The sequence below is a fragment of the Cavia porcellus genome, unplaced genomic scaffold, assembly GCF_034190915.1.
Source record: "Cavia porcellus strain 051 isolate PalLab524CR breed Dunkin Hartley unplaced genomic scaffold, mCavPor4.1 scaffold_16, whole genome shotgun sequence".
Classification (NCBI taxonomy): Eukaryota; Metazoa; Chordata; class Mammalia; order Rodentia; family Caviidae; genus Cavia; species Cavia porcellus.
This window is the reverse complement of record NW_026947499.1, coordinates 152,531-177,611: the sequence shown is the minus strand read 5'-3', so window position 1 is coordinate 177,611 and position 25,081 is coordinate 152,531. Positions and strand designations below refer to the sequence as shown.

The 25,081-nt window shown below is 38.4% G+C and overlaps 2 protein-coding genes across 5 annotated transcripts in view; one reads left to right on the top strand and one right to left on the bottom strand.

The window, feature by feature from the left end:
- Positions 1 to 4,156: 4,156 nt before the first annotated feature.
- Znf891 (zinc finger protein 891) lies at positions 4,157 to 17,763 on the bottom strand. Of its 2 annotated transcripts, none has more exons than XM_013148543.3 (2): positions 17,580 to 17,763; positions 4,157 to 8,383 (listed from the first exon to the last, which is right to left on the bottom strand). In XM_013148543.3, the coding sequence occupies exon 2, from the start codon at positions 8,355 to 8,357 to the stop codon at positions 6,759 to 6,761; it is 1,599 nt and encodes a 532-aa protein (XP_013003997.2). In that variant the 5' UTR covers positions 8,358 to 8,383; positions 17,580 to 17,763; the 3' UTR covers positions 4,157 to 6,758. The 2 variants fall into 2 exon arrangements, with proteins under 2 accessions (XP_013003997.2, XP_004999425.2); XM_004999368.4 differs by lacking the exon at positions 17,580 to 17,763 and adding an exon at positions 17,348 to 17,572.
- Positions 17,764 to 17,768: 5 nt separating this feature from the next.
- Znf10 (zinc finger protein 10) overlaps positions 17,769 to 25,081 on the top strand; it is a 49,106-nt gene continuing 41,793 nt past the window's right edge. The window contains exons 1-2 of one of the 3 annotated variants that reach the window (XM_063225387.1): positions 17,769 to 17,993; positions 20,918 to 20,994. The gene's annotated coding sequence lies outside the window, so the exon portion shown is untranslated. Of the gene's footprint in view, positions 17,994 to 20,917; positions 20,995 to 21,015; positions 23,803 to 25,081 lie in introns of those variants that run through there. The other 2 variants (XM_003461127.4, XM_063225386.1) reach the window with 2 other exon arrangements.

Below are 25,081 nucleotides of genomic sequence, written 5' to 3'. Positions count from 1 at the left end.
TTTCTTGTAGTTTTTTCTTCTGTTTTATGGTTTGGCAGTTTTTCTTTTGTCCCTTTTACCATGAGAAGAGTTTTTGTAAGCGCATAAAAACTGTATTGGCAGGGCTGGGGATTTAGCTCAGCCGCATAAGCACCTGCCTTGCAAGCAGGCGGTCGTGAGTTTGATCCTTGGTACCAATAAAAATGAAAAAGACAAAAAAAAAAAAAAACTATTGGCATTATCAGTTGCCCACCTGGTGAACTCAACACCATCAGATTAAGTTTGCTTTGATAGAGAAAATAAACCATTTTATACAATTATAGGATGAACAGAGGTTAGTGTTAAGCACTGATATTGTAGTAAGTGTATTGAGAACATGTCTGTTGAAGTTATTAGGTAACTCTCATTTCATGAATCAATGGACAATCAGGTATTAGATGTACATGCCTTCACTACCGGAAGTGTTGTATTTCCACAAACCTGCATTAGATATGCCAATTTTGTATACATATTTGTGAAGCTTCCCCAAACAGTGTAAAAGTTGATTAGGAAAGGATGCTTAATTTTAAAACCATATAATTTGGTCACAAACACTACTGAGAAACATGCCTCGAAAGATTTGGGTATTCAGCATCTGATTCACTTTTCTAAGGTGGTGGTGGTCTCTACCACAGTAAAGACTGTTCAGGTTACCCTGAACAGTCAAAAATATTGGAGGAGTGAAAAATTACTCAATATTAATTAGCACTTACCAAGTACCTCTATTTTTGATCTAGCCCTGTCCTCCTAACCACTCAGTGGGATGTGTCCTCCATCATCCACAGGGAACACATTCCAAGGCCTAGAGTGGCTATTTGAACATTTAAATATTTCTTGAGGGATATAGGAGTATCGTAATGGATTGTTTTTGATAGTACTGGAGACTGAACTCAGGGCCTTTGCATTTAGCTATTTTCTCAGCCTTTCGTTTAGATCTTGAAGACAAAGTCTCACTAAGTTGGCTCAGCAAGAGTTCAAAGTTGATATTCTCTTGCTTCAGCCTCTAGAGTCACAGAACTATAAGCATGTACTGTCACTCTTAAGAATGGATCTTTTTTTTTTTTTTTTTTTGTCTTTTTCCTTTTTATCGGTACCGGGGATCGAACTCACGACTGCCTGCTTGTAAGGCAGGCACTTATGCCGCTGAGCTAAATCCCCAGCCCAAGAATGAATCTTTTAAATATTTGGCTATAATCAAGCCTGGGAAGCGTTGTAAGAAACTTTAAAGAAGTAAGAAGTCGTATTAGTGTATGCATGATCATCCTTAGAAGAACTCTAGATTGTAAATGATGGTCAGAGCTTCTATAAAGGAAGATCCCAGTTTCAGTGATGATGATGGCATGGAATCTTGCATGGTAGAGGTGGGACACAATAAGAAAAAAAAGTAAGGTATGGAGTGTTAATAGTTTTAATTACATTAAAATAGAAACATTAAATCTGCAGGAAGATAAAATAGGCGAAACTCTTGAAGAGATTGGTATAGTCAAAGACTGAATAAAATCCTGTTCACACAGGAACTATCACAAAGAATCATCAACTGGGATCTCATCTTATTAAAAAGCTTTTACACAGCAAGAAAAACCAAGAAAGTGAAGAGACAACTCACAGGGTGGAAAAATGTTAGCCAGCTGTTCCTCAGACAAAGCATCACTATTGAGAACATATAAAGAACTCAGAGACCTCACAAATTTAAAGGTCCAATCCAAAAATGGGCATCTGAGATGAATACACACTTCCCAGGTGAAGAAATACAAATAGCAAATAAATATATGAAAAAACATTTAACATCACTGGTCACTGGGGAGATGCAAATTAAAACAACACTGAGATTGTATCTCACCCTGAAAAGAAGGGCTGTTATCAAGAGTTCAACCAGTAATAAACACTGGAGGTACTGTGAGACTGTTTGGTGGGAGTGTTGACTGGTGCAACCACTGGAAATTTGTGTACAGATTCTTCCAAAAACTAGGACCAGAGTTTCCAGTTGATTTAGCTATTTCCCTCCCAGGTATCTTCCCCAAAGAATTAAAAGCATAACAGCAATATAGGCACACCCATGTTTTTAGGGACATAGTTTGTTTTGTAATAGCTCAATCTTGAAACAACCAATGTGTCCATTAGTTGTTAAATGGATAAAAAGATGTGTTTTTTTTTAATACCGTGGAGTACTACTCTGCCATAAAGCATATTGCTTAAGACATTTCTAGGGAATTAGATGCACCTGGAGTCAATACTCTTAACTGAAATAAACTGGACATATATTCTCTGGTATGAAAAACAGTTTAAAGACCAAATATATAATCAATATTGTGAAATAGGAAGAAAATGTTCAAATGGGAAGGGGAACAATGGAGAGGGAAAGGATAAAGAAGTAAAGAAATGAGAAGAGAAGGAAATCAGGAAAAGTAAGCTCTTGTAAATGCGAAGGGGAAGAGGGAATGAAAGGTGGGTAGGGGCTTGGTGGAAAAAAAGTCATATATACTCTGATGAATGTGATGATTATATCTAAAATGTACCAATACAATCTGATTTTAAAAAGTTTTAATCATGTATTTCTGTGTCAACAGATAAATAATCACAGTAGTCCCAGAGATAAAATAGATGTGTGTGTTTCCAAAGTCCTATATCATATATAGGTAGCTACACCTTTGAGACAGAAATGAAACTAAAATCACTGTAAGTAATGTTCACATCCTTGGCTCAATTTCCAGAGTAAAGCCAGCTCACAGCCCTAAAGTTCCTCAGTTGAGGAAAAGCTAAGGTCCCTTTGAAAAGGCAGTACTGTCTGGGTTCATGAACTCAATTTGTTTCACAATTCTGGGGAAGATGGTCACAGTTGTTTATCCCCTAAGTTTGTGAAGGAAGCAAAATTTTATGGAACACTTCTGTTTGTGAACCAAATGGTTCAGATATGAACTGAGGTAGATTATTACTATAGTTGAATGAATTCAAATCTCAGTACAAAAAACCAAAAAGAAACACCCACCTATTTCTCTTCTGTTGGTAGGTATCTTCCCCAAAGTGCTAAAGACCTCATAGTATAGCAATACATGCATACTAGTGTTTACAGCACCCCAATTTATAATTTCTGAATTTTGGGAGCAGCCTGTATCTCCATCACTAGACTAATGAATAAAGAAAGTGTGCTATCTATATATAATGGAACACTACTTAGCTGTAAAGGACAGACGTGAGACATCTGTAGGAGACTGCATGTTCCTGGGAAATATGCTGATCAGACACAAACCTAAATACCATATAGTACGTCTCATCTGAGTAAGGCAGAGTATGAAGAGCACAATAAAGGATGAATAGAAACCAAAGGGATAGAACTCTTGCAAATAGGGTACAGGAGGGCTAAGGAAGGGAGCAGAGGAACCAGAAGAGATGCTATGTACAGGAATCTGATAACCTTGATGAATGTAAGCATATGTCATGAACATGAGCTAAGATTAGTGACATCAAGAATGTATATTGGGGAGGGAATTTACAACCAGAAAGGTAAATGTGAAGGGAATTAAAAAAGAAGCTATATCATGTATATGTACCCCTCCCCTAAGGTGAATGTAAAATGTTATAACATTTTAAAATTATAAATATAAAAAGGAAGCAAAACAGAGCCCAAAACATCTGTCTCCGGATGTCAATCATATACAATCACTGTCTAATGACTGCATTTTATTAACATTTATAAGAAACCAATTAGCTGTTACTGGAAATTTAGGAATTTCCAATTATTTCCTAGTGTGAAACTGAGGTGAATGGTATTATACAGGCTTGTATAAAGAATTGTTTCAAAAATGTTCAGGAAAGTTTTTCTAGGTTAAATGTTACGATTTGATGACTGGGAAGGCTGATTAGTACATGGACAGCATACTCTGCATGGATATCATGCACAACAGGATGGTTTACTTCCCAGGGTAGGTGCTGCAGACTTCATTAGGCTGCACAGAACAGTGTTGAATCATTACTGATTCAAAACTTAAAGCCAGGTGTGATGGCAATGCCCATAATCGTAATACTTTGGAGGCTGAGGCAGGAGTGTCACCTTAAGTTTGAGGCCAGTCTGGGCTACATGCTGAGTTCAAAGGTAGCCTGAACTATACAGTGAGATCCTGTCTCAAGACAAAACAAAAAACAAAACTTAAAGAGTTCTTTATTTTTGTAATTTTCCATTTAATATTTCCAGCTCATGTGGGTAACTAAAATAATGGAAAGCAAAACTGCAGACAAAGGAGGGCCGTTCCATTAATCTGTACTTATATTGCTAGTTTAATGGAGGACACTGCTGCTCACCTATTCTGGGTCAATCTGTTTTTTATTTTTTATTTTGCCTTTTTCCTTTTTATCGGTACCAGGGATCGAACTCACGACTGCCTGCTTACAAAGCAGGCGCTTATGCCGCTGAGCTAAATCCCCAGCCCCCTGTTTTTTAATGTAATACACAGTAGAGTGACATGAACAATGACCACGCTGAAAATAATCCGTATGTTGGGTGAGGGGTGAGACCAAACAAACACTGAGCTGCTGTTCTCTGAACGGTCATTATCTTTCCATAGGTACTGCTGCAACACCTGCTCTGGGAGAGGTGATTCCAGTGCTTGGAGAAAATAAGATACTGATTCAGTGATTGCTGCCTTGAACAATCACTTAAATACCCTTAAGTTAAACTTCTACTGAGAAACAAAATAAAATAAAAGCTATAAAGTTTGTTGAATACAGAACACTTTGGGCCACAAAATAAGTAGTAAAACAGTGAATTTCTACCTCACCAAAATTGACAGAACCAAGGTACACAAGCGGTTACAGCAAAGGATACAATGCATAAGGATGAATATGCCAGGTTCAGGTAGGGAGAGACTAGAGGTATAAAGGGTGGCTGTGTAGTGCACCACTGTAATTTCAGAGCTCTGGGAGGCTAAGGCAGGACAGTTGGAAGTTTAAGGCCCAGCCTGGCAACTCAGTGACTCAGTAAGACCCAAGTCTCACTAAGGTTACAAAGCGGTGGGGTTGTGGCCTCTACTACCTCCACCTCAAACAGCTTTTTTTTTTTTTTTTGGTGGTACTAGGGAATGAATCTACTCCATATCCCTTTCTGGGACAGGGTCTTGCTAAGCTGCTGCTACTGAGGGTGTACTCCAACTTGTGATCTTTCTGTCTCAGCTTCCCAGAATGTTGTAGTTTCTTTCTTAAGAGGAATAGAGTTTCACCAAGACAAACTAGTGTTTCAGAAATGAAAGTTGTTTTAAGTGAATATTCAAATTTTTCTACCTTCTTTATACTCCATTTGGGTTCACTTTTTAAGACTTCATCCAATTGGACCCGTATGTAACACTGAAAACAGTTAACTTCACATTCATTTGATTTGTCTTGCTTTGGTGAACTGCTCCTATCTCTGGTTTCCCCATTGTCTACTGTGGTTTATTCCTTTTCTTTTAAATATTCCTCATGGTCGATGGCAGATACCCTCTCTTCACTCCATTTCCCCTGGCCAATCTTAGTCACTTTCACAAATGCTATTAGTCTATCCCAAGGATCATTAAAATGCACCTTTATTCTAGATACTTCGTCAAGTCTAGAGCTGTATTATTTAGCTGTTTAATGTCTCTGTGCTACAAAATTAACATGACTAAACATACAACTACTATCCTGTCATATGCGTTTTTCCACATTTTGTTTCAAACTATATATTAGAGCCAATCTCTGGGCAGTGTCTGAAAGGCCAGGAGGTGAAATCTCAAGCTCCACTTTTTCAAGTTAGTAATTTCCCTTCTATCTAAAACTTTCAGCATTTCTGGTGCTAAAACGCTGAGATTTCTTTCTTGCTTCTCTGATGAGCTGTTTCCAGTAATGCCAGCTATCTTCATCTCCCGCATAAGCAAAAAAATGCTGTTAGCACTCCTAAACTCGGTTTATAGGTTCCTTTTCAAATGCGTATCTTTAACACACTTAACTCCATTTTCCCATGGTTTTTAAAAGTTAAGGTCTAAGTATTGACTGTACTTGTGTAGTGCTGTAAAAACAGTAAGCTTTTGTTGTTGTTGCACATAAAAAGAAATCTTGAAACAAGCAGTGGAAAGCTAACAGAGCTCTTTAAAGGTGTCTTTGGGGACTAGGATCTCTTGTATATTATCCTTAGGCAAAGATTGTCCTTTTTATGTCCCAAGGTGGAACTTTCAGCTCCAAGACTGGAAAATTCCAAGGGAGAGAAGAATGGACAAGGTAGAAAGGCACTGTGTGAAAGGCAGAAAGAATAAACAATTCAGTTCCCAATGATATTAGTCTATTTTTGACTGGTAAGGAGTTACGGAGATGGCCATCCTTGTGAACAAAGAATCTGAGAAAGCTTTTATAACTAGGCAAATCAGTACACTTAACTAAAACAGGACTTACTAGTAAGGAAGGCTGAGTGTTGTTAGCTTAGTTACAGTATCCACCTCACTGGGATATAACAAAACTCTGAGGAAAATACAGTACCAATATAGTACCAGGCTAGGTGCCATGAAAACAATGCAACAAACAAAATTCTTAATCAGAAGGCAACTGAAAATCTTATCACACATATTCAATAATAGCCAGAATCAAATGACAAAAGACAGTACTCAGAACTAAATATAAATTACCATAGAAGAAAACTACATGAATGTTTTTCAAGGCCATTAATACCCTTAAGTGGAAATAAAAAAAAACTTGAAGGTACCTATAAGATATTGAAAAAGTCAATTCTACATTTATAGCACTTATACAGTTTCTGGCCCTTTATGAATTCTCTTGTGTATAGTAAGTGAAGAGCTCTGAATGAAAGCCTTTCCACATTGAATACATTCATAGGGCTTCTCTCCAGTGTGAATTCTCACATGTCTCCTAAGGGAAGAGGAAACGCGGAAAGCTTTCCTACATTCCATACATTCATAAGGCTTTTCTCCAGTGTGAGTTCTGATGTGCATTCTAAGGGAAGAGAGACCACTAAAAGCCCTCCCATAGTTGCTGCAGTCAAAAAGATTCTCTCTAGTGTGTATTTTCTTATGAGCCTTAAGGTGGGAGCTTGTGTTGAAGGCTTTTCCACAGTCACTACAGTCATAGAGTTTCTCTCCAGTGTGTATTCGCTTGTGCACTATAAGGTAAGAGCCCGTGCCAAAGGACTTTCCACACTGATTACACTGATAAGGTTTCTCTCCAGTGTGAGTTCTCATATGAGCTTTAAGAGTTGTTTTTTGACTGAAAGCTTTTCCACACAGATTGCATTCATAGGGTTTTTCTCCAGTGTGAGTTCTTTCATGTCTTCTTAAAGTTGAGGAATCACCGAATATTTTCCCACATTCTTTACACTCATATTGTTTCTCACCCGTATGACTTTTTTTGTGCAAAATAAAATTAGAGATCCTTCTGCAGGCTTTTCCACATTGATTACATTCATACTCTTTGTCTTCAGTATGAATTTGCTCTCGTTGCTTAAGAGATGAATGATGAAAAAAGGGCTTATTTTTAACATATTTACAGGAACTTCCCACTACATGAAGATTATTATGTATAGGAAGCATACTATTGTATTTGAAGGGCATACCATATTGACAGCATGCATGTTTTTGTGTTGCTGAAGTTCTTGCACGATGCCATAGAGAATGATCATATTCATGACTTTCACAGGTCTTTTCATTCATAGAATTTTTCTTGTAACTGTTTAGTGCTGAGTTACATTTATGTTTACTGGTGGAAACTCTCTGTGAAAATGTAAGTTCTGACCTAAGTTTAGAGCTTTCCTGTAATTCATGATAGTTAGAGACATTCTCCTCAGATGCTGTTTTCTTTTGTGTATGTGTCACTTGCCTGAAACATCTCTTTGGGATTTTGTGCTGCGTTCGTATCTTATGGCATTCCCAGTTTTCTCTTAATGTGGAGAACCTGCTGTTCATTATGAATCGTATTTTTACTCCAGTGGATGATTTCTCCCCAGAGATATTATGTGTAGGAATTGACTCTTTGGTTTTAAATTCAATCATCCAGTCTGGACAGAGAGCTTGGGAAATTCTTTTCATACTTATCTCTTCTTGATCTAAGAAGGAGTTCACAGAAAGTGTGCACAACTGATCCTCCACTGCAGTAAGATTTCTATAGTTTTCAAACATTACATCTTTGTACAGATTTCTCTGAGCAGAGTCCAGCATCAACCACTCCTCTGGGGTGAATTCCACAATTATATCCCTGATGGTCACTGGTTCTTGTAACCAGATTGTCAGCAGTTCAGCAACTATTCTTTCTTCCTCCATTTTTCTCATACAGAAGCAGGTAAAATCCTGTACAGGTAGAGCTGATGTGGAGTATAGGTCAGTGACTGCCATCTTTTGAGTCTGAAAGTAATATAAACCTGTAAAACAAGGTACAGGGATCAGGATGTTTCTTTGGTCCATTCAGAGCATGGCTGTATTTCACCACATATTCTTTTTCCAGCCAACAAGACAGATTCCAGTAAAAGAAGTGGAAATGGGGACTCATTATGGGCAAGGTGAACAAACAAATCTGTGGACCCTTCCCCCATCTCTCCACAAAGTCTAACCAGCTCAAAATCTTTATCAGGATTGGTATACTACATGCAGTAGGAAGACCCCCTTCTAGAACTACCATCCGTCTGTTCTGGCCTTTCATGTAGATTATTTCTCAGCCCTGCAGGAAAGGAGCATGCCTTATTCAAAAAAGTTAATGCCAGCAAGAACCACTGAACAATAACCAAATTTGTTTAACTAAATGTCATACAAATTTTACTACTTTTGTTAGTTAACTGGAATGGAAAAAATAGTTTTCTTGGTAAATATCACTGTCTCATTTATTTTAAACACAAAGGTTTCATGAAAACTTATTTGTTCTACAGCTTTGTGTTTACCTGTATAATCTTCCATATATGAATAGGACAGATGATTCTAAGGAATGTAACTCATCGATTCCTCCCAAAGTCTGTATTTCACAATGAAAAGGTATACCACCTAAAACCTAAAAGCGACATCTTACCAATGTTAACAATGGTATTATTCTTTGTTGACTAATTCTTACAATGGCTTTAATAGAAGTAACAGCATTTACTGTGAATACAAAGACAATATATGGCAATGTTAAAGATCAACACATGACAAGACAATGTATTACACTAACAGTTATTTAAGGTCTCACTTTTTTAGCTAATAACTGTCAAATGCAAAGCTTTTCTGTCAGTTCTGGGCTTCAATGGAGCTCAATTTTAATGGACTAAATTATAGAATTGGCATTTTAGACAAAGATCTTTGACAAACAGATTTTATGTTTTTAACCTAGAAGTATATATCTGAGTATATATGTCACTTTGACAGAATTCATATAAATTTTTGTCTGATTTGTTCACTGATATATTTATGGTACTTAGAATAGCCCCCAGTTTACAGCAGAAACTCAGTAATCAGAATGATTTTATGATGGGGGTGTATTTTTTCATACTCATACTTTTTTTAAAGCAGGAAAAGAAAAAGAAAAATTAGGTATCCCCAAGAAAAACAAGGACCAGATCAGGCACACACCTATACCTGAGCTATGTAGGAGATTGAGGCAGGAGGATCATAAATTTGATGCCAATCTGGGCAAACTTATAGGACCCCATCTCAGAATAGAAAAGAACTGGCAATATAACTCAGTGGCAAAATGCCCCCATATTCAATTCCTACTACTGTCCCCCATCTGCTCTTTAAGTCAATAAATGGTATTATAGCATTGTGAAAAATATAAATCCTACCTACACATTATTCACACATTTCAGATAAAGACAACAAAGTGTGTTTAGCAGGAATTCCAGAAGTGGGTAGAGGAAAACAAATGTTAGATATTATTGTTTTTACCTCTAGCTCAAAGCAAGATACATAAATCCTTGATCTAAAAGTATATATACCACATTTCATAGAGAATAATTTTAAATCTATGAGATACTGTGAAGGGGAACTCTACAATATCAAGGATAATAGAGGTAAAAAAGGCAGTTATCCTCAAAGGAAGATCGGTTGTACTAACCAAACTTCTCAGCTATAAAATGAGACACTGGAAGATATACAATGAAATCTTAAAAATATTAAGGAAAAACATGAATCTAGAATTCAGTAGTATGTTACAGAGTGAAGCAAGACCAGTATAACAGACAATGACATATATGAGTGTTTACCACTCAGTTCTTAAAGGAACTTTTTTTTGAGACAGGGTCTTGTAGCTTAGGCCTGGCTTTCAGCTTGTGGCAATTCTACCTCAGCCTCCTGAGTGATGGGATTAAGGTACATATCTGTAATCCTATATGTAATCCACCAGTTCTAGTTCCTAAAAGAACTACTAAAAGAATGTTCTTTATTTCTTTTTTGTCTTTTTGAGACAGGGTCTCACTATGAAGTTCAGTTCAACTCACTTTGTAGCTCAGGACGGCCTTGAACTTGCAACAATCCTCCTGCCTCAGCCTCCTGAGTGCTATGATTACAGGTGTGCACCACCACACCCAGCTCTAAAAAAATAAGAAGAATGAACTCCAAAGAAAGCAGTAGTATGTAAAACTAAAAAACAGGAGGCGTTAAAGAGTAATACACACATTCCTTATTTAACAACCAAGTTCAGTTCCTGAGACTAGACTGTTAAATGAATTAGTCACCAAATGAGGAACTGTATATACAGAATGAAGAAATGATCAAAGGAAACTCCAGTTTTGTCTTTGTGTTTTAATTGCATAACTCTTACATGTGGTACTGTAATGTATAACAATTCAAGTCTAGTCAAGGTATACTGTATAAAAAAAAGGACATTGTGGCTCTATCAAGAAGATGTACAGAATTATATCAAGAAAAAGATAGGCTGTAAGTCTGAGAAGCAGATTATAAGTCCAAACAGCACACCTTCATCATTAAGTCCAAACAGTCATTTAACAGGTAGGTCATTAAATGAGGAATGAAACAGAAAAATTCTGTTTATGTAATGAAACGGAAAAATTCAAGCAAGGCAACAATAACATCTTAAAAGGTGCTTATAGTAAAGAAAACTAAATTGAGACAATACTGAGGTAGTTTCTCTAAGAGAAACGTTAGAATAAGAGTCTTGAAATTGTATGAACCTTATATGGAACATAAATTTAAAAACATATAGGAAAACAGGACAATGTGAACATGGCCCATACATCTGAGATGAAAAATTTAAAGTTAACTTTGTGGATATAATATTCTGGTTAGGATTTTTAAAGGAATCCTAATCATTCAGAGATAAATTCTGAAATATAAGAAATATCTGACATTGGCTTCAAAATAGTGATGACATAAGAATGTTATTATACTTGATTTTGTATGTGTTTGAAATTTTCATAATAAAATTTAAAAACCATCAGAGGGATATTTTACCCTCACAAGAAGAATGTATTTGGGGTTTTTTGTATATTTATTAACTAAAATAGGCGGTCTTAGGAAATTAAAAACTATAACTCTTCCTTCACTCATGACTCCCCAAAACGTAAAAGAATTCAAAGCTAAAATTAAGGAAACCTTTTTGAAAAGATACAAGATTTTATACAATTAAGACAATTATGTAATAAGTGTCAAAGGTCCAAATCCTGATTATTTGGAGGACTAAACAGAGAAAACGGGAGAGAGAGACTCAAATAGATACAGAGAAAAATTCCTAGAAATGATAGAATATCTCAGGATTGATCTATTAAAGTAGGTAATGTTTTAACATGACTGGAACTAAAGCATAACACCATAAAATTTTGCCAAAAAAAGCTGATGAGCCTAAAGAAATGATAAAAAGGTTACATACAAGGGATCAGTAAGGGGTATGAAACAAAACTTCCACATTAACATTGCTGCATTTCTTTCTTGGCTTTGCAGTGTTTCAAAGTTCTAACAGACAATATTTTTACCAGGAGCCTCTATACATGGCCAATACCATGTAAATGCGAGGACAAAATAACTTATCATCACATACAATCTTAATATATATTAATCATATAGACCCATTTCCAGGAAAGTAGTATAATTAAAAACTTCCAAAAAGGAATGGAAGTTTCCAGGAAATTGGAGCACTAACAGAGAAGAGGAAATTGATGAGGGTAGAGGGATGTCTCAGCATACTGGTGTGCTGTTTGCCTACAGGATATCTGATTATTTGTCTAGATCAGTGGGCAGTGTGTTTTTTTCTTTTGAGACAAAAGACAATGTATGAGTTGTTTTTTCTAAACTGAGACCTCAATATTCAGGTTTACTTGCAGTGTTGGCAGTCTGCAATAAATAAGTCGCTTTTGGGTTGCAGTTTGGGGACTCACCTCTAAAAGATTTGACATCCCTGCTCTAGAGTGTAGATGTCCAGGATCAGACAAAAATACATTGCGTGACAGATTAGATTTAGAGGAAAACAGGATTCAGGGGCATTTTACACAGACTTAGGGAAAACCAAATCATACAAGACAATTACCTAAAAAAGGTAAAATTTATATAAGAAACTGATTCTGGCTCAGCAATAAAGACTACATAGTTATCACAATGAGAACAATGTAACCAGAAATTTTTTTTTTGTACTGGGGATCAAATTCATCAAACTCATGATCTTGTGTTTGCCAAGCAGGCACTTACACCGCTGAGCTAAAATCCTGGCCCCAATGTAACCAAAATTTGAGAGAGAAATGTAATATAACTGTATTGTGATTCATTAATGTGGGAAGGAAGCAAAAATTTTCAATGAACATAATAAGTTTAAAAATAATGTCTTAAATGGATGAATAAAAAATATCAAAGGCAATCAAAAGTCAGAAGTGCTCAAATATTTAAAAGTGGCAGCCACTGCTGTCAAGAGAAAAAGAGGTTTCTTATTGTTATTTAGAGCTTTGTAACAATAGTATTTTTGACTTTTTAAAAAATATGTACACATTTCTTGGAAACTAGATGGGAAATGAGCAAATTACATAATCAAGAAATTTTAAAAAACAGCAAAGTAAAGAAAAAAGATAAACCACCCAAATCTGCATTTTTGGAGACTAGTCTCATTAGGCATCTTGCAGGACTAAAAAGAAAAAAATGTGTGAATGGATGAGTATGGGGTTTAAAAAAGAAAAAAATAAGTATAACTTTAGCAGTGATTTAAAATACTATTACAAAAGCAAAGATTTGACAGCGGGGAGAGAGGCATGAAAGCTCGGAGAGTGGGAAGCATTGAATGGAGTTGGGAGCAGGACTGGCTGGGTGCCCTGCATTGACCCGCGGTGAGTGAGCGGATTGGGACCCTTCGATAGAGAAGGAGGCTTCAGCAGAGGACATACTCGGACTGGGCAGACTACCCGGAACTAGATGCTGCCATGACTTCAGTCACATATCCCCCTCTCAAGTGGGACTGGTGGGAAGTGCCTGGCCTGCGAGACCCCGTGGCTGAGATTTAATAGGCTAGCCCAACCCAGGTCCCAGCGCCTGGAGGTGCACCCTAGCGGTGAAGCCTTCGGTAGGTTGACCTGGAGGGGCCCAGCATAGACTGCCCAGGTCTGGGTCTCCCTGGTGTGCTGTGGTGGGCGGGAACACCTAGCCGGCGCAATTCAAACAGACTGTGGCCAACAGGAAGGAAGCTGGGCCTTCTATATATGCTTATATATAAGGAACAAAGAATATGGGAAGAGGAAGCAACAAGAAAGGGTCCTCGGCCCCCAATCCTGAGAAACATGCAATAGCAGACATGGCACCAATAGACATAAAGCGCTATCTCCAGAGCCTCATAGACGAGTTCAGGAATTAAGTTATTAATGACCTGAAGCAAGACATAAGCAGAATAGTTAGAGAAATGCTAAGTACCGCCCAAGAATAAACAGATGGTGGAATGAAGAACAGAAAAAAAAGGGGAGAATTGTTTCATGGAGAAGATAGAGAAAACATAGAATACATGAAGCAGATTCAAAGAGATTACCAGGAAACTAAAAACTCTATAGAAAACTGGCATAACAGCTTGAAAGAAATTAAGGATAGATTATCTGAACTGGAGGGCAGATTTGTAATATGGGAGCATGAAATGAAAAACTTCTTAAAAATAACAAAAAAACAAACAGCAACAATACAAAAGCTAAGATGATAAGAGGATCTATAACTTAAGAATTAAGAACATAAAAGAAGAAGTGGGGACACAAACAAATGGACTACAAAAGCTATTCACAGAAATAATCCAAGAGAATTCCCTAATTTAGCAAATGGTAAAGAAACTCAGATGTATGAGGCATACAGGACTCCAGCCACTTACAACCCAAACAGAGCTACACCCAGGCATATAATAATCAAAATTCCAGAAATCCAATATAAGAACAGAATATTAAAAGCCATCAGAGACCAGAAACAGATCACTTATAAGGGAACACCCATCAAAATTACAGCAGACTTCTCAGCACAAACCATCAAATCATGAAGAGCGTGGGGGGAAATAATTCAAGCTTTGAAAGATAATAACCTCCAGCCAAGATTGATATATCCTGCACAACTGTCCCTAGAAATTGATGGAAAAACAAGGTGCTCCCAGGATAAAGAGGAACTAGGGGAATTTGTAACCACTAATTCAACTCTACAGGGATAGTCTAAAAAAGGAAAATACCAAGATTCTGGAAATAGTGGCAGAGAGGCCACAATGAATGGAGCAGAAAACAAAATGAAGAAGACAAACTGACAACAAACGACAGAAAAAGAGCTCAACAGAAATGAGGCAGAGAAGATTGGAAGGTAGGAACAGCTATTTTGGAGAAAACAAGACATCATAATAGCTAGTGCTCATTTAGTATCATCTTGTTTTGAAGTCCCATCAAACTTGTATTCTTCTGTCTCCATTGGTCTTAAAAGGTTGTATCTTATTGGATTTTATTATATATAATATAAGCAAAAACTTTTATAGACAAGGATTTTCTATAGAAACCATTGTTCATTTTCTGTTAATTGGTTCTAAATACCCTGTAATAATGTCATTCTTTTGAATGGTTTTATAGTGTCTTAATATGTTTGGTGCTATAGTATACGAAGTTATACTCAAAGATTTCAAGGAAAGAGACACTATGGTAACTATTTTTATGTCAGGATATCTTGTGGTGAAACACTATTTTGCTTAAATGGTTTTGTTTTGACCTGCGCTGTTCTGTTGTTATGCCCTCTTTTATCTCAATCCCCTTTTTAAAAATTATTTACTTTTTTCTTTTTCTTTTTTTAATTAAGGGAAAAATAAATAAAAAATAGCAGGATACATTATAGTAACCTACTTTGATTTCCTATTAACTTGATTTGAAATCCTGTATTGCCCTCACCATCTTGTTTTGACTGATTTTCCTCTATTCTGCTTTGCTTGATAGTACCAAATTCAAAAGTATAGGCATAACTGTGAAGACAATAAGAATCATTATGACGCCCATTCCAGTTGACTATTATTTTCTTTTAAAATCCTGTAATGTCTCCAATGCTTTGGCTTTATTCTTTACTATTTAGTTCAATTTTATTATAACTGACAATTCTTCTTAAAATAGCAAGAGGCAGTATGGTAACCATTGTTGATCACCTAGTATTTTGTTTTTACATTATCTCTTATGTCCATCCTTTTGATTTGACTGACTCTGTTCTGATATGTCACATTTGGTTTTACTCTCTTCAAAAAAAGTAATAAGAACTGTGGGAGTAATAAAACCCAAAATTTGTAATTGTCATTGTACAAAAGAAAAGAAAAGAAAGTTCTCTAAAGGTTATAACTGCATATATGTTTAAGTGTATAAGATAGATAACCATATTACTGAGTGTTTTTTGGATTATTGAACAAAACTGTTTGCACTCTCACTGTCTGAAAGTCCACTTTATATGCTTCAATTTTGTAACTTGAACAACTATTTCTAAGATGAGAATATGTAATCTATTAACTAGTGATTTCTTGCTTTTTATTTTTTAAATTTTGTATTACTTGTACCCTTTTTCTGTTTTTTTCCTTTTTCTCCTTAAAAAAAAAAAAACAACAACAACAAAAAAACAAAAGCAATGATATCCTGGGCATGGTGGCAAACGCCTGTAACCCTAGCAGTTGGGACACTGAGGCAGGAGGATCACTGTGAGTTGGAGGACAGCCTGGGTTCTGTAGGGGGTTCAAGGCCAGTCTGAAATGTACAGTGAGACCTTGTCTCACACAAAGAAGAGCAATGATTTTTAAATCACCATAAAATTACTTAGTGTGATCACTGTGAACTTTTGCTGACAAATTTAAAATTGAGATAAAAATATTTTTAAAAGTAGAAAAATACAGGTGTCCAAAACTGTCTCTGTAAGAACTACAAAGCCTAACTTAACCAACACGTTTAAAAAGATTGAGTCTCAGGTTAACTATGTACTGGAGATTTTGAGACCAAAGGTTTTGAATGCCGACTGTATAAACTTTCAAGGGAAAAACTGTCTTCCTGAGTAAAGAAAAACACTATGCCGTCTAATTTTTTTTTTTTTTTTTTTTACTTTTATACCAGTCTGAGGATTGAACCCAGAGCTTTTACACTGAGCTATACTCTCATTTTTTATTTTGAGACAGGATCTCGCTAAATTGCCCAGGGTGGGACTCAAAATTACTATCCTTTTTTTCAGCCTCCCAGAGTGCTGGGATTACAAGTGTGCATCGCTGTCTGGCTCCAAATTACTTTTGAATGTTATAGAATCTTATTGGTGTAACTCGGCTGAATGGTACAAAGAAAGAGTAAAATGCTATCTTTATTTTCAGCATAAATAAAAAAACTGTTAAGTTATGGTTATCTTCCTTCAGTTTCTTAAAAGCCACACTACAGTTGGGTGGTGAGCCTGTGGTATAACATTATCTATCTAATAAATCCCTGTGAGTTTTGCACAGAAAACAGCATACATCACCAAACTGCTTGACACATCCTAAAGAAAATTCCTCAGAAGTCTCTTTCAAGGGAAAAAACCCAACATACATGTATTTTATCTGATCCCCTTGACCATTAACATTAATCTTACATATTTGTTCATTCATTTTGCCCGAAATGCCAGTTTCTGGCAGCGCCAATGGCACTGGGCCTGTAGAACAAGGCCATCAATGTCGTCTACAACAGCACTTGGCGTCCTTAGCCTTAAGAGGTCGATCGGGCCACTTGGCCCGGGACAGTGTCCTAGGCTACGCTCAGAAGCCCTCCCCTGCTGACACCAAACCTAACCCCCAGCCCTCCCTAAGACGCGGCGTTCCCGCAGGGCAAGGAGCGCTTCGCTTCCCCACGTTGACTTTGAGCGAATTCCCTTACCACCCGCAGAATCCAAAGCCAGCGATGACACCTGAGTACAGAAGAGAATGAAAGAAACAATACCGATGGTGCTGAAGCAGTGCAACCGGGACACCAGCGGAGCTGAAGGCAGCAGCAGGCACACAGCGTACCCACCAGGCGTGGTCGTGGAAACCGAGGGGCGACTAGCTCCTCCCAGAGCCCGAGCCTCAGTCAACCCTCCGCCCGTTCCAGCCCATCGGTTCTTCTGCTTCGCCAGGGCGAGTCGCTACCCTTCCGCGCGGCCCCCTCCAGGGCAAGACAAACACGGACTCACCAGTAAACAGCCCGCGCCCGAACGCTATTAACTGTGCGGCAGAAGGAGGACGGCGCAGGCGGTACTACATTTCCCAAGATGCCTCGTGAGGCGCGCAGGTTTGCGTACCGGGACCCTCAGTAGGCGGGACCCGTGATCCGCAGCTGGGAGAGGTGCGCGGGGGCGAGACGGCGTTAGTGCACGCGTGAGTGCGTAAGCGGTAGGGGCAGTGCGTGGTGACGTCACTGCGCGCCGCCTGGACGGAATGGGTAGCGGGCTTGACGTGTGTTGGGGTTTTGTGCGCCCCTTGTGGCGACCTGGCGTGGCCCTGGCGAGCTGCGCGCATCCTGGGCGTTATCGTGGTTTTCGCCGGCTTCGCCGCGGCGGCTGCCTCGGTCCCGGGCCATTCGCCAGACCTCGTGGAGCGCGCTGCAGGTACACGCGTGGCCCAGCGCTGTTACGGGTTAGCTGTCACACAGGCGATGGTGTTCTTGGGCGGCTGTGCTCCACCGGGGCAGGCGTATCTGGGCGGCTGTCCCCGAGCTCTCCTGGGTGCTGCGGGCGGGGACGGGGCCGTGCGGTCGGTGGCAGGCATGGGCTGAGCTTACTTTGAGGTCCCGCTTTCCTCCCAGGCTTGCGTCCCACTGCGAGCTGACCTTGAAGTTTCTAAAAGGCCTCGCTAGTATCAATTGAAAGGATGGTCTCTTTGTTAGAATAGGACATTTCTTAATAGTGAGAGTCACGTTGCTGGAAGAAGTCCAATGTGGTTTTAGAAAAATACACATTATTGACTGAGCATGGTGGGGCACGCGGGAATCCCAGCCCTCTGGAAGGCTAATGCACGCTGAGTCAGTAGGATCTTAAGTTAGAGCCCACACTGGGCCTCAGGCAGAGGCAGGAGGGTCGCAAGTTAGAACCCAGACTTAGGGAGACTTCGTTTGAAAATAAAAAAGTGCTGAAGATACAGCTCAGTGCAAAGATTTTGGGTTCAGTCCCACTAAGCCAAAGACAAAAAGTAAAAGAAAATACATTATCAGATTGTTTGTAGTTGCGTATTACGTTGCTTTAAACAGTTCTACTTTTAATAAGTTTGATTGCAGAAACGGGAAGGATGGATTTCTATTTCTTGGTTTAATCTTAAAAAACATATTTTAAAGGTCTTTTTTGCTTTTTATTGTATTTACACGAATCTCCTCAAAATTGACCTCATTAATACTTTCAGGTAATGTCAAGCAGGGTTATATGATCTTAAAAAAAGTTCGTGTCTGTAGTTATTAGCTGCCTCATCTTCAGCTTTTTATAAACAGATTTACTGAACGTGTGTGCTTGAACTGCTTTTACTTTCAGGGACAGCTTGTAAGTTTAATTTTTATATTTTGATACTAGGTTCGTTAATAATGACACGATTATTATGTCATCTAACATCGAATGTGTCCAAGATAAACTTAGTACCAATGATGTGTACCATTGTATGTATGGAGGTAAAGAATCTCAGATCTATAAATAGCAGAAAGAGGCGAGAGAGAGAAAATGTGTCATACAGAATGCCAGTCAGTAAGCGTTAGAGATGTTCACTGTGGCTGGTAAACTGAGAATTACACCGCACAACTTCCACCCACTTTTTAACCGCCTCAGCAGTGAACTATTTTTATGACAGAACTCCTCTTCTGTTTGAGAATTGTTACTCCATTTTGCAGAGCCTCCTTAACCGTGAGGTTTCTGCCTCTTCAAAAAATGCCCTTCCGTTCTTTCGTTCTTCCTCTTAGTGGCAGTTTCTTGAGCTCTTCCCATTTGCCAGATGTAAGGGCAAGGAGTCACAATACAATGGACAAATTAAAGCAGGGTATCTGCTTGTCAGTATTGTACGTAAGCATTACCTCAAAGTTCTGTTTAGAATAATATTTAGATATGAGACTTAACCTTCTGGAACAGAGATTATAAAACTGCCTTTTTATTAAGTTTATTAAGTCACTAACTTGTGTAAGAGTTAACAGTTGTAAAGTTTTTCAGAGAAGTGACTGATAGATGATACAGATTTCCTTACTGTCCTCAATGATGTTAGCACATACCTTTATGAAAATGTTTATTCACAATAGGGAGATGCCAAATATTAATTTTTTTTGGTCTTTATCATTTTTATCAGAACCAGGGATTGAACTCACGACCGCCTGCTTGCAAGGCAGGTACTTATGCCGCTGAGCTAAATCCCCAGCCCCCAAATATTAATTTTAATGAGATATTTGTGTGAATTTGACTCTGTGTGTTTATATTTACTTACTTATTTTTGTTTATTTGACACAAGGTCATTCTGTAGTTCAGGCTGGCCTTGAACTCAGGCAAACCTCTTGCCTCAGCCTTCCAGGTGCTAAGATTATAGGTGTCCACTGCCTCTCTCGGCATATATGTGTGAATTTTATGAAAGCACTTAAAAGCCTTTCTAGAAGATGTAAAATAAGAATAAAGGATAAGTAAGTTTGGTTTTCAGTTGTCAAGTGAATCCAACAATTTTTTAAAGAACTCCAGTGCACCCTATATTCATGCCTTGTAAAATTATTTGGAAGTGGTTCTTGGTTTTTTTTTTTTTTTTTTTTCTTTTGATCTTTTTCAGACAGGGTCTCCCTATGCAGTTTGGGCTGACCTTGAAATCACTTTGTGGCTCAGGCTGGTCTCGAACTTGCAATAATCCTCCTACCTCAGTCTCTTGAGTGCTAGGATTACAGACATGCACCACTATGTCTGGCTCTGGAAGTGGTTCATTCTTTCCAGTTTGACTGGAAAACAGTCTGTTAGGGAGAAATAGAAATAATAGATTTCCTTTTTGGGGTGGTACTGAGGATTGAACCCAGGGCCTTTACACTGAGCTACATCCTCCACCCCTTTTTAATTTTTTATATTGAAGACAAGTCTAAGTTACTGAATTGTCCAGATTTGGATGAACTTGTGATACTTCTACCTCAGCCTCAGCATGCTGAAATCTGAGGTGTGCACCACAATGCCCAGCTTGATTTCCTTGATTTTCATCAAGTAATTTAAGCACCAAAGCCTTATAACATATAGTTTGTTATTTAAACAGATTTCCAGCTGTGTGGTTGTAAAGCATCCTTCAGTTCACCTCTCCCAGTGTCCTTCCTCTTGACTGTTGCCTCTGGGCTCCTGGCTCCTTTGTACCTTGGTTGTCACTGTATTTGTGCTTTGATGCTTCTCTTAAGTCTAGCTCCTTCCTCAGTTCATATTTTTATTTGTTCTCTCTGTCTGTCTCCCTCCCTTTCTGTCACTGTCTCTCTAGTACTGGTGATTGAACCTAGCTTGTTCATATTGAGCTATAACCCCCAGCCCTTTTATTTTTTATTTTTATACAGGGTTTTGCTAAGTTGTTGAAGATGTGCCTGAACTTGTGATTCTCCTGCATCAGCGTCTCAGAGTACTGGGATTACAGGTGCGTACTGTCAAACCTAGCTGGATCCTCTTATATTTGTGCCAGATTATCAGTTGATTCTGTCATTCTAGTGCCTTCTCTTCCTTTACTGTCTGGAGCCTGTTTACATTATGGACGTCCTTCATAGTTTGCCCTGTCTCCTGACTCGTTTCCTGGGTCATAGCAGAGAGCTTGGAGCCCATCTTCCTATTTGGTCACTGTAGTTTAGGAAACAAAAGATAGGTGACAGGTGTTCTGGTATCCAGTAACTTTCCCAGCAAGATAGGGAAAACTATGAAGGATGTCCATAACGTAAACACAAACTCCAATCCAGGTTCATTCCCTTTACCTGTGCTAAGCAGCAAATGCTGCCAGAGGAGAACATAGCGAGCAGATGGATGTGAGGAGTGTACCCTCTGTAATCTTGACCTGTGTTTTGTCACATCTTCTCAGTCAGTTATTTGGTATGCAGACCCATACTGTCCTTGGAGCTGATGGCCAGCCTTCACTGACATTTTTATTGAACTGTCAGGATTCCACCTATCCTGATTTGTACAGTGCAGGAGCAAACGAGGCATTTCCTTCTCCTTCACAAGCCTATTTCTGCACCCCAGCCTCCCCCTGAGTCTCCACTGGTGCCATTCCTTGCTGTGCACAGACATGCTTTTCTCCATTGGAGTCTATCATCTCTTCTAGCTCTGTTCTTTTTCTTTGCCATCTCCAGCTTCATACTTACCATGGTATTCATCTGCTCTGTTTTGATGCTGCCCTTCTAGAAAGTCCCTCTTGTGGATCTTGTTCTTGTCTGTTGATTTTATGCTAGCATCTGGTCTTTTTTCCTCCATATTGATTTTCTCAACAATCTAATCCTGGCCTTATAGTTTAATTTATTTTTCAAGTTATCTTTGCCATATTTTTATCTGATAGGGCTGTTTTCTAGCTTTATTAAATAAGCACTGATTTTTAGGAGGCTTATGTGAATGATGTTGTGGGGTTGTTGGTGAGATTATATGGTCTCCTTTAGGGTCTTCTCTATCCGTCTGCTTCACCTGTGTCTCTTAAATCTGTGACAAGAGTCTGGAAAAGGTGGGCCTATGTGCATCTGTTGAAAAGCAGTGTGAGTGGGTACAGACAAGAGAAACCAGGAAGGAGATGGCACAGTTTGGTAACTTCATATCCAAGTGACATTCCTGGCTGTGCCCTCTCTGTGTGTACCCCTAGTTGCCAGGCCCATCTCATAGTTCCTGTCATGCTAACTCCTTCCCATAGGCTATTCTTTGTCATGTGGAAGCCACTGGCCCTTCCCCACAGCCCTATGCGTCAGTGTCTAGGATATACTTGCCTCCTAGAAGCGCTGCTCCTGGCCCCTGCGATAACCCTTTGTGCCCATCTTTTGGATGACTGTCAGGCTCCTGCCTAGCTTCTTTGCTGCCTTATGTTTTCCTGTAGCCTGCCACTCAACTATCCCTAGAATGGCATTTTTAGGACTGTACTGTTGTTCTCATCAAGAAGAGTCCCACTTCTGAGAATGCCCTGTTAGGCTTCATGCCCAAAGCCTGTGTCTGGCTGTACACACCTCTGTCTTTGTTTTCTTGCTGTTTCGTGTCTGTGCTCCACGCTGCTGCAGCATTGAGCCTCTTCCCCTGACACATCTTCTGGGTGGTGTCTTTGCTCACAGTGGTTACCAGGCAGCTTCACCTACCCAGCCAGCGCCGAGATGTGGGCTGGTCCTATAAAGCATTAGTCTGCTGGGCATCTTGTGTACTGCTGTGGCTGCTCCGGTGTGGAGCTGTAATAGCAGTGATTTGTTCTTTGGTGTCTATTCTCAGTTTCTACTCTGCTGCTTGAGGGCAGGGATAAATTTCCCCTTTTTTATTTTTTTATTTTAAAGAGGAAAAAACCAATCAAAGCAAGATAGTAAGAGAGTAATAATGGTTAATATATTGTGCATTGTTATCTTCAAAGTAGTTGCTCACATTACAGGATAATAGGATGAAAAATTGATCAGATAATATAAGCACAAACCTTTCTTTTCAATGAACTAGTAGAAATTAGTAGTATAACTATCTTAACTGTGTTGTTTGTGTGTGTGTATATATATATTTTTTTTTCTCTTCTCCTTATCCTCATCTCAGTTTCTCTTTCCTTTTGAACAATTTCTTTCCATTTTCCAATATTTTCTGTGCATTTTGGATCCTATTTCCTCTTTCAGCTTCTTCACTAGGGAGACAATATGATGTTTACACATGTGAATCTGATTTATGGCACTTATGAATATGTTCTCAAATTGCATCCATTTATCCTTCTTTACAGCTGGGTAGTACTCCATTATTTAAAAATACTACATCTTTTTATCCATTCCTCAGTTGGTGGGCATTTGGGTTGTTTCTAAGATTTAACTGTTACAAATTGCGTTGCTGTATAAACATGGGTGCACATATGTCATTGTATGTTTTTAATTCTTGTGGAAAAATACCCAGAAGGGGACTAGCTGAGCTTAATGGAACCTCTGATCTTAGTTTTTTGAGGAGTCTCTACACTGATTTCCACAGTGGTTGCACCAGTCTGCACTACCACTAGTAATGGAGAGGAGTTCCTTTTTTCCTGCAGCCCCTCCAGCATTTGTTACTGATTAATTTCTTTTTTTTTTACTTGTTTTTTTTTTCCCCAATCTATTTTATTCAAAAATAAGTAGAAAAAGAAGAAGAAGAAGAAGAAGAAGAAGAAGAAGAAGAAGAAGAAGAAGAAGAAGAAAAAACTACAACATAATTTCAAAGCACATCAATCCAGTGACTGGTTGATTTCTTGATGGTAGCCTTTCTTTCCAGGGTGAGATGGAATCTCAGTATTGTTTTAATTTGCATCTCTTGAAATACCAATGATGAACATTTTTTCATATATTTATTTACTGTTTGTATTTCTTCATCTTAGATGCCCATTTTTGGATTTGATCTTTGAATTTAGGGGGTTGATTTTTTTCAATTGTTTGTATGTTCTAGATGTCCTTTGTCTGAGGGACATAGGGTAAAATTTTTTCCCACTCTGTGGGTTGTGTTTTCACTCCGTTAGTGATTTCTTTTGATGTGCAAAAGTTTTTAATAAGATGACATCCCAGTTACTGATTTTTTTGCAATATTTCATATGCACTTTGGGTTTTGTTCATGTAGTCTGCCTACATCTACGTCTTCAAGATTTCTACCAACTTTCCCTTCTAGTAGGTTTAGTGTTTTATTTTAAATATCTTTGATCCATTTTGACTTAAGTTTAGTGCATGGTAATAGACATAGGTCTAGTTTTAGTCTTAAGCATGTAAAGCCAGTTTTTCAAACACCGTTTATTAAAGAGGCTATCTTTCTTCCAGTGAATGTGTTTGGCACTTTTGTCAAAGATAAGGTGGCTTAGTGTGTCTGAAGTTGCTTCTGCATCTTCTAATCTGTTCCATTGATCTTTGGGTCTTTTTTTGTCAGTACCATGCTATTTTTATCACAGTAGCTTTGTAGTGTAATTTCAAGTCAGGATTGTGATGCCCTCTGTCTTGTCTTTGTTGCCCAGGGTTGCCTTTGCTATTCTAGGTCTTGTCTGGTTCCAAATGAATTTTAGGAATGTTTCCTTTAGTCTGTGAGGTATGCTAATGGTATTTTGATAGGGATTGCATTAAATCTGTATAATGATTTCTAAGTATGGTCATTTTCACTATGTTGGTTCTTCTATCTATGAGCAAGGAATGCCTTTTCATTTTCTGATACCCTTTTCAGTCTCCTTTTTTAGAGTACTTTAATTTTCAATGCATGTATCTTTTGCTTCCTTTGTTAGATTGATTCCTAAATATTTCATTTTCTTGGATGCTGTTGTGAAAGATGTGGTTTCCCTAATTTCTCTCTCAGTGAGTTTATTGTTGGTGTACAGGAATTCTATTGATTTTTGAGCATAGACTTTGTATCTAGCTATGTTACTGAATTTGGTTATTAAATCTAGAAGTCATGGGGATTTAGCTCAATGGCATAAGTGCCTGCTTGGCAAGCGTAAGGTCATGAGTTCGATCCTCGGTACCAAAAAAATAATAAATAAATCTAGAAGTCTTTTGGTGGAGTTTTTGGAGTCTTCTACG